The 9569-nt window shown below is 42.3% G+C and overlaps 1 protein-coding gene across 1 annotated transcript; it reads left to right on the top strand.

The window, feature by feature from the left end:
• The first annotated feature begins 896 nt into the window (after positions 1-896).
• Positions 897-9113, top strand: eif3d (eukaryotic translation initiation factor 3, subunit D). The gene is made up of 16 exons (XM_074696526.1): positions 897-1035; positions 2180-2305; positions 2693-2738; positions 4336-4472; positions 4567-4652; positions 4754-4826; positions 5124-5245; positions 5325-5457; positions 5557-5704; positions 5997-6127; positions 6386-6471; positions 6672-6801; positions 8014-8156; positions 8329-8521; positions 8632-8725; positions 9009-9113. Exons 2-16 carry the CDS (start codon positions 2183-2185, stop codon positions 9020-9022), a joined length of 1659 nt encoding a protein of 552 aa, XP_074552627.1. The 5' UTR covers positions 897-1035; positions 2180-2182; the 3' UTR covers positions 9023-9113.
• Positions 9114-9569: the final 456 nt, after the last annotated feature.

Below are 9569 nucleotides of genomic sequence, written 5' to 3'. Positions count from 1 at the left end.
TTGCAATATATTACAATTTAGAACACTCAAAGTGCAAAGATCTTATTTTATAATAAAATACTGATTTATCTAAAAAGAAATCATTCAAATTTTAAAGATTACATTTATATTTATGCTCTTTTATATTAATGCTCTCTGTTGTTTGTATTTTATAGTTCCGTATGCTAAGAGTGACTGTTTGCTCGTGTTGTGGTTGATGTATGAAGTGGTTTGTTGGTGGGAAACCGTTTTAGGGATGAGGTTAACTGTTCAGCTGAGATGCATGATAGAAATGCAGACTGTGTTAAGAGTTTTGAACAAGTGGCTTAAGTTTTGACCAAAGCATGTTAGCAATCGAAAAAAAATAGTATTACTTTTACTAATACTTTACTACTCGGTATTAGATTATTTTATTTCTATTTATATTTTCATATAAAAGGAGCACACTCAACCGTTTCAAACTGAATACCTGAATACCTGATAATGACCTGTGGTGTTAAAACATTTTTGTAGTCATTCATCGTGTGTGTGTATGTGTGTGTGTGTGTGTGTGTGTGTGTGTGTGTGTGTGTGTGTGTGTGTGTGTGTGTGTGTGTGTGTGTGCGCGCGCCTATGCGCGTGTGTGCCTGTGCGCGCGCGTGTGTGTATTTGGGTTCCTTTTCCTCTATCTGCTTAAGTGGTTTCTCAAGTCCCCTGCCATAATGTAAACCTGTACTGCTCTCTAGTGACAGCATTGCAGAACATCAACTCAAGCATGGCGCATCTCGTTAAACTCCGGTGGAGTAAAAGCTCTGGATTAAGTGTATTCTGACATTAGTATTTCATAAGCATCTTTTCAAGAAATGTCTCTGCACAATCCTTTATTATTTCGTTATTACCTTTGGACTCTGTTCCATAGTTGCTCTGTTTGTGACAGTGGAAGTCGTTTTACGGCAGGAACCAGTTCCTGCTTTACGACAGCGACACGCTTCCTTTCACACCGGCGCCTCGTCGGGATTTTCACCGTGAGAGGAGCGGCTGGAAGAAAAGGACCGATAAAGTGTCCCATCATACACGGTAAGTCAGCACTCAGCCATGTTCGGACACACAACAAGTGTCTGTTTCAGATATTGGAGCTGGTTAACAGTTAGTTGAAGTTTTCATTAAAGCAGCCCTGTAACCAATTAGCTTAGCACTGCTGCTAGCGCGGCCACCTGGTATAATGACTAGCGTTGGCATTAGCATCTGTTAGCTTACTGGGTCTGAGCAGAAAGGAATTGGCGATAGTGAGAATAGTAACGAAAACCAACCTGTCAGTCGTACACTGAAATTACAACAAAGAAGGAGTTTTACCTCGAAAGAAAAACCTCGATGTGTTTTTCCAACCCGTTAGCATTTCGATGGGTTGGCTTTAGGAGAACTAAGTTCAGACGAGTGAAGGGCTCTGGGTGTCAGCTGAGTGATAGAGCAAAACCCATACAGTTATGTGAAGTAAGCCTGCCGAAGGACTTTTTGGGTTCATTTTAAAAACATGTTAACAATGAACCCCCTCTTTTGTTTTTCCTTTCTGTCAGATAAGCGTTTCCATTGGCTTTCTACCCATTGATTCTTTCATCTGCAATAAATATAATGTGAAAAGAGGCTTCTTAAGTACGTTAAAACACTCATGTACGACTTTTCTGGAAGACTTTGAAGTTTTTTCAAGACGGATTTTGGCAGTTTGAGCTCAAGTCAAACAGTAGTTTTTATTTATGACAACTGGTTAACTTGTGTCTGCCTTGTGAAATTAATTATGCTTGATTTAGACTGTTTTTCCCTCACTTACCTGTGAACCAATCTGACTATCAGTTTTCTGTTACTGGCGAGGACACAGGTTGCTTTAAAACATCCTTACATAAAGCTGTCTTTGACTGACTGCAGAGTTTAAATACTGTAGAGAAGGCAAGGTCAGACTTAATTCAGAGAAGCAGTCAAGTCTGAAAGTTTGGTTTGATAAATGAATTTCTAGATGTTCAGGGGTCCATGATGACTAGCCCACTGCGCAAGCTGATCAGTGCATATTGAAGTGCATTGCTGGAGAAATCAGTGCTGCTTCTTGGCTGAGACCCTGATTGTACAAATACATGTGTGATCACACCTTAATATGTCTCTGAATTATGTTGCTTCTCGCCAGCTTCTGTTTTCTCATAGGAATGGTCGTCTCCCCTTTCTTTCTCTTCAGGCCATGGCTAAGTTCAACGCTCCTGTTATCCAGGACAACCCTTCTGGCTGGGGTCCATGCGCGGTCCCAGAGAAGTTCAAAGACATGCCCTACCAACCGTTCAGCAAAGGAGACCGTCTGGGGAAGGTTTGATTTTTCTCGTTATGTATTTACCAGAACCAGAATACTTCATTGATCCCCGAGGGGAAATTTCATTTCAGTTACATCCCTTCTAAGACATATAAGAAAACAAACGGTGACATGGGATACAGGAATGGGATAAACCTAGGAGCTGCTAGGACGCCCATGGCGCCCCTTGTAGTAGATAAGAAATAAAAACATTGGGGAAAAAAGAGAGAAAAACGGTCTGTTCCAGACTAGGCCCCAACAGGGGGCGTAGTTTGAGATCAAGAAAAAACACCTCATCAGATAAGCACATGATAACAACAGACAAAAACTTAAGGACAGCTGACTGGATTTCCTCAGATCATTCCTCAGAGTTTGCACACTAACTTTGAGTATGCTCTTCAACAGGTTGCTGACTGGACTGGAGCCACTTACCAAGACAAGAGATACACAAGTGAGTAAGAACATCTTGGATCCAGACACGCTGTTACCAAACATTACATCACATCTGCTGAAGTGCTACATAGGGTCAGGCTTTGTTTTACCTTATTAAAACTTTCACCTGAAAGTCCAAGACACGCAAAAAAGCAGCAGAGCAAAATAACTCAGTTGTGTGTGTGTGAGCCATCAACTGTAATATTCGGATGATACCTTGTATTTAGACCTGTCACGATAACAGATTTTTCTAGACGATAATTTTCCAAAATATTATTGCCAATAAACGATATTATTGTCAATATTATTTTGATTTTTTTTTCAATTTTTTCATTGATGTAATTATGATAAATGGGATAATAAAGTGAGTACACCATATCAAAAGCAATAAACTTTAATTTCTTAAGAGTATTAACTGTAATTAAAAGGTCAGGATCTTTCAAATAAAATAAATTTAATAAACAAGAAAGAGAAAAAAGTACAATGAAAATGAAATGGACTCTCTTATAGAAAAAAATACATGTCAATGAAAATAATTAATACTAATCAAAAACAATAAAACATAGACCCTGTCTCTAAAGAAAAAACAAAACTCCAAAAAACAACAATATAAACTAAAGCCTAAATAAAAGGGAGTTTATACAGTTCCTGAATTGTTTGTAACATGTACTTTTTCCCAGTCAATCTGTGCTGTCTGTCAAACATTTTTAACATTTCTGGCTTTCAACCTTAGTGAAGGGCTGCAATTCTTTGGTAATGTAGCTGTCTTTGAGCGCCCACCATTTGGCGCTTTTATTTCTATTTACTTTGCAGACCAAAAGCCTCAGTAAGAGTGGATTGTCAAACAACAAGGCTCCGCTGCACCTCCCCTTCTTCTTCTTCTTCTTCTTCTTCTTCTTCTTCTTCTTCTTCTTCTTCTTCGTCGCCACTATTTTCAAACAAATACGACATATCAACTGGTTGGTGTTCATGAGCTCACACTTTGTTCATTCTGATAAAAAACTAAATATTCCCACATTGGGACTGTGGCAGGCGGCTTAAGAACCGCATCTTTGGTGCCATCACTCATATTAGCGTGTTTCCTTCTTACCCCTCAGGACGCTCGCTTCAGCTCTCTCCGTGTGTACGCGCGAGCAGCCCCGTCTTCACCCCAAAGATCGCATTTTTGACAGATGCTCACTCTGCTATAAATCTGCTAAATCCGCTATAGAAACTATGCACCGCGATGTTAGGAAAGATAGACGTAGTGAGCCATCTTCTCATTCAGCCTCTTTGGTGGAAAGAGAGGAGGAAAACAAACATGCATACATGTGTCAGTTTATCGAGGCTGGCAAACTTACCGAGGACGTTTTTATTTATCGTTCGGTTAATTAATTTATTGATTGTCGTGACGGGCCTACTTGTATTTGAAACTTTTTATTGTGATTACACAAACTTTTCTTTTCTCCAACAAGTGCTGTGCTTTGTATTCCTTATAGGGGGATTAAAACATTTTAAGAACAGATTAAAGCTTTTGAACATCTACTTCTCTATTTGAAAGAGTAGAAATAGTCATGTGTTTTAAAAACAGACAGAATGGTTTGGTCTAAAGTAGATTTTTGGCACTTTTTCTGCAGATAAGTATTCATCTCAGTTTGGAGGAGGTAGTCAGTATGCTTACTTCCACGAGGAGGATGAGACGAGCTTCCAGCTGGTGGACACGGCCAAGACGCAGAAGACCGCCTACCAGAGGAACCGGATGAGGTTTGCTCAGGTAAAGAGAAAGACTACTGAGTACCTCTCTTTAAGTTCAGCTGATGTTATTTTCTCTGAACTCTCCTCTGATGCCATGTTGTATGTTTGAACAGAGGAACTTGCGGCGGGACAAAGACCGCAGGAACCTGACTCAGTTCAACATGCAGACGCTTCCGAAGAGCGCCAAGCAAAAGGAGAGGTGAGATTTATACAATTTCTTTACAGGGTGAAGAGAATCTCTGCACAGTTTATTTAAAGGTTGAAATGTTGGAAAGATCTGAGCGGATCTCGTCTCCTCAGGGATCGAATGCGGTTGCAGAAAAAGTTCCAGAAGCAGTTTGGAGTCCGTCAGAAGTGGGATCAGAAATCTCAGGTATGGATCCTGGTCATTGATTGTATGGATTTTAGAAAAAAAATGTTCCTCTTGAAACTTAGAGAGGAGAACTTTGTTGGGCTTTCCAAAGTTCTCCAAGAACTCTGCTTTAACAGGAGATGTGACTGAATCATGTGGCTCTGAGCAGACAAACAGGAATCTTTGTGTTAACATGTTGAAAAAATTCTCCCTATCACCAAATTTTAGATATTTGTATAGTTTGATATTTTTGAGACAAAGGGAAACTTCAGGAGCATTTAGAAAAGATATTAAAACCACTGTTGCTGTGACCTTCAGGCTCAGCTGAAGCCCAGAGACTCCTCTGTGGAGGTGAGGAGCGACTGGGAGGTGAAGGAGGAGATGGACTTCCCTCGCCTGATGAAGATGAGATACATGGAGGTGGCCGACCCCGTGGACATGTAAGTCAGCCTGGTCAGTGTCAGGACTTAAAACCTGTTTCAGGGCCAGGGGTTGATGGGTTTGTCCTTCCTACTGCAGAGAGTGCTGCGGTGCTCTGGAATACTACGACAAGGCCTTCGACCGCATCACCACCCGCAACGAGAAGCCGCTGAAGAGCATCAAGAGGATCTTCCACACTGTCACCACCACCGACGACCCTGTCATCCGCAAGGTCTCCTAACGATCCAGTTCAGTGGGTCAAGATAAATCATGTGGGTTTCTGTAAAGCAGCAACAGTGTGTCTGTTCTTCTCTGGTCTGTCTCTCTGCAGCTGGCGAAGACTCAGGGCAACGTTTTTGCCACCGATGCCATCCTGGCCACCCTGATGTGCTGCACGCGCTCGGTCAACTCCTGGGACATCATCGTGCAGAGAGTTGGAAACAAGCTGTTCTTCGACAAAAGAGACAACTCTGACTTTGGTGAGACTGAGAGCACGACTGCTTGGTTGGAAAACTCTAAGGATTTTACTCGTCTAACAGAGACACTAGTTCTTGATTTTTAACTGAATGTATTATTATTGGCCTCAGATTAAAGTGTTTTTTGAGTCAGAATATGACATTTACATCACATTTAGCTACAGAAACACAGAGAACTGACAGAATTAGCCCTCAACAGGTTATTTTTATAAGTATTTCTGTTTTTGAACAATTATTTATCATCTTGTAAATTCTTCATGGACAAATTTACAATATGTGTAACGTGTCACTTCAGATCTTCTCACTGTGAGCGAGACTGCCAACGAGCCGCCTCAGGACGAGGGCAACTCCTTCAACTCCCCCCGCAACCTGGCCATGGAGGCAACGTACATCAACCACAACTTCAGCCAGCAGTGTTTACGCATGGTGAGAGTGAATTCTGATCCACACACACACACACAACCTGACACTCAGACTAGCTGGTTTCTTTGTTCCCAGTCTTTGAAGCTAACCAGCTTTAGCTGCAGTGTTTAGCGTGACATCAGCTCCAGAACTGTTCTTACTTTACTCCTTTGTCCCTCTGTCATAGAACATTAAAGCTCTTCTCTCTCTGAAGCTTCCCTAAAACATTCTGAATGCCTTGTTTTTAAGAGGATTTGTCCTACATATGTTTGTCATTATCAGGGCGGAGATCGTCACAAGTTTCCAAACCCCAACCCGTTTGTGGAGGAGGACACGGACAAGAGTGAGGTGGCGTCTGTAGCCTACAGGTGAGACAGTGAGAAAAAAAAATCAGTAAATCCTGCGCAAAGTAAAACCGGCAGTGGTAATTGTTGGAATATTGAACCCCTGGATGATACCACTGCAGTAATATCAACAATCTGATTACACTAGGTCGTCAGCGACCTAGTTAATTTCTCCTCAGTGATAACCACTTCCTCTTAGGCTGATGGATCTTTTTCATCTTTAGGTATCGTCACTGGAAGCTCGGGGAGGACATCGACCTGATCGTACGCTGTGAGCATGATGGTGTGATGACTGGCGCCAACGGAGAAGTTTCCTTCATCAACGTGAAGACCCTGAACGAGTGGGACTCCAGGGTGAGAGGAGAGGGGAGCTGGTTGTTCATCTGCTTAATCTGAAGAGCCTGTCATGTGCTACAGAGATGTTATTTAAGAATATTGAATTTAAAATGTGTGTGTGGGTTTTTGTTCAGATTTGATGAGTGAAAATCTGATTTGATCGACTTTAATGGGACAGTTAGCTCTGGGAATGACACCAGACAGATGCAGCAGTTCAGTTTGAGGTTATCTAAAGTCATCAGTACTTACAACAACAAAATAACCTCAGCAAGTCACAATAAAGAAGAATGTTAGAGGATTGTTGATAATAAGTAGAATAGAATAGAATAGAATAGAAAATACTTTATTTATCCCCGGGGGGAAATTCAGGAGTCACCGCAGCATTTAAGAAAACAAAAGTAAGTCCACCACTCGTCCACCACTCTCCAGCCCAGCCAGTCTCCACCTCCACAGGGTCCAGGACTGAGCCTCCCCAGCAGTCTGTTCAGTCTCTGTCTCCTGGATCCTGTCTGCTCACAGCAGGTGAAGCTCCTCCGATGTGTCGCAGCGTCCGATGTCTGCTCCGTCAGTCACGTCCGTGAACAGCACGATGCCACTGGATTAGCACAGCTAGCTCATCCATCCCCCGGGGCTAGATCCCACGTTCCCAACAACGATGGATGGAAGGACAGGTCCACGTCGTCACCTCCCAGCTCACATCCGAGAATCAGCACGTAGTCCTCACCTCCTCCTCCTCCTCAGCTCGAGGGAAATCTTCAAGCCCTACACTAGTTAGCATTGACATGCTACAGGCTGCTAACAGCTAATTTCACATGTAAACAATGCAGCCATGGTTACATGTAGGATCTCCAGACAAACACAGGAGAAAAGTAGTAAAAAAATACCGCCGAAGCCACAAAAAGTTTGGTGTCAATGACCGACAATGAACCATACAAAGTGATGATTCACTCCAAATACAAAGATGACGAAAAAGAGACGAAAAAATTACAAGAAACGGACAAAGATGAGAGAGCTGCTGCAACAGGCAGCTACTTGGGTAGCGCCTAGCAACCGTAGAGATGTAGAAGATGTACAAGATAAAGTATGCTTGTTGATGGAAAAATGAAAGTGCAGTAAAGAGTGGTCTCTGTTGGTGATCAGTGATTTCTCCTGAGCTGTGAGCGCAGCTCTCCTCCTCCGTGTCCAGTGGATTCTTCCTGCTCTGTCTAAAGGCTTTCTCCTTCTTGTCAGTACTGTAACGGGGTGGACTGGCGTCAGAAGCTGGACTCTCAGAGAGGAGCCGTCCTGGCCACTGAGCTGAAGAACAACAGCTATAAACTGGCTCGCTGGACCTGCTGCGCCATGCTCGCTGGATCAGAGTACCTGAAACTGGGGTAAGAAACACACACATGCAGTCTGTCATTAATGCAGGTCTCCATGGCCGACGCGCTTTCCAAAACAGTCTCAAGTGGTTTCTTCAGGAACTGCAGTTTTTTTCTTTTATCCCTCATAACATGATAAAGGAAAGTTTTTTGTGTTTCTCACAATGACCCTCATGTTCCCCAGGTATGTGTCTCGGTACCACGTGAAGGACTCTGCCCGTCACGTCATCCTGGGCACCCAGCAGTTCAAACCCAACGAGTTCGCCAGCCAGATCAACCTGAGCATGGAGAACGCCTGGGGCATCCTCCGCTGTGTCATTGACATCTGCCGCAAGCTGGACGAGGGGAAGTACCTGATCCTGAAGGACCCCAACAAGGTGAGCTGAGCTGCGTCCTGTTCACGCTTTGTGGGGGGCGGGGTCAAAGGCTTCCAGGTCCAATCAGTGATCTAATCCATCCATGCTCTGTTTGACTTTTCTGTTAACAGCAAGTGATCCGAGTGTACAGCCTGCCTGATGGAACCTTCAGCTCTGATGAAGAGGAAGAGGAGGAGGAGGATGAAGAGGACGAGGAGGATGAAGGTTAAACAAATATTCAGTATTCTCTGGTTTGTTCTGTAATCCTTTTTAGGAAAAAGTAGTGAAATATTCCCAATTCTTTGAATGCTTTGACTTGTTTATTTTTAACGACTGTTGCATGAAGCAGATGAGTCAGTTCATCAGGACATTTTAACTGAAAACTTTGAATCTTTCACTTACTGGCCTTAAACACCGATTTCATTTGGTTTGCACCAGAAGTAACTCAGATCACAGTGAACTGGGTGAATATGTTTAATAATCCCTTTCTCTTCATTTTTTCTTCCAGATGAAGAAAATTAAAGCGTGAAGCTCCAGGACTAAATCAGCATTCATCATCCTCTTAAAAAAAATCTGTGTAATTCATTTGAAAATTCAATAAAGAGAACAGACTGGCTAAAACACTTTGTTTCTGTGGTGCTATGTGCATTTACATTGGATTTCTGGAAGTAGTTTGGTTTTCCTTTTTTGGCTTGGTTGTTCTTATTTGGGTCAAACCTGACAGATTGATCTTTTCCAAATCTGCATCATGATGTTGTCACTAAAAGCCAAACTTTAGACCTCTCATTTAAAATCTGTTTTTTTTTCAGTCTAAGTAAGCCAGAGTGAGACCTCTGTTTCACCTTTTAATTTCAGTGACACTGCAAATCACCAGAACCACAGAAATAAAAAGCTGCAATGGACCAAGAGCTGACGGCGTTTTTTAGCTGGTGTAGCAGTGAGTTTGAAATAGAAGATAATTATTTTCAAAAAGTTCAGAGTTCTAGGTTAATTGGACTTCATTCCAAGTTTGTGTTGGAATAAAGGGAATCATTTGTGTTGGGTGATGCAATTCTAATTTCATTGTCTG

Source organism: Halichoeres trimaculatus, unplaced genomic scaffold (assembly GCF_033239565.1).
Source record: "Halichoeres trimaculatus isolate MK-OKI-2021-1 unplaced genomic scaffold, fHalTri1.1 fHalTri1_scaffold_20, whole genome shotgun sequence".
NCBI classification, from domain to species: Eukaryota; Metazoa; Chordata; class Actinopteri; order Labriformes; family Labridae; genus Halichoeres; species Halichoeres trimaculatus.
Note: the sequence above shows the minus strand (reverse complement) of the source record. Positions and strands in the feature narration are given on the sequence as shown.

Bases quoted from the DNA above. Each gene is read 5' to 3' on its own strand.
- eif3d (XM_074696526.1), top strand. From the start codon at position 2,183: ATGGCTAAGTTCAACGCTCCTGTTATCCAGGACAACCCTTCTGGCTGG. The intron at 5,705-5,996 runs GTGAGACTGAGA...GTGTCACTTCAG, and splicing joins AAGAGACAACTCTGACTTTG to ATCTTCTCACTGTGAGCGAG. The intron at 6,128-6,385 runs GTGAGAGTGAAT...TGTCATTATCAG, and splicing joins GCCAGCAGTGTTTACGCATG to GGCGGAGATCGTCACAAGTT.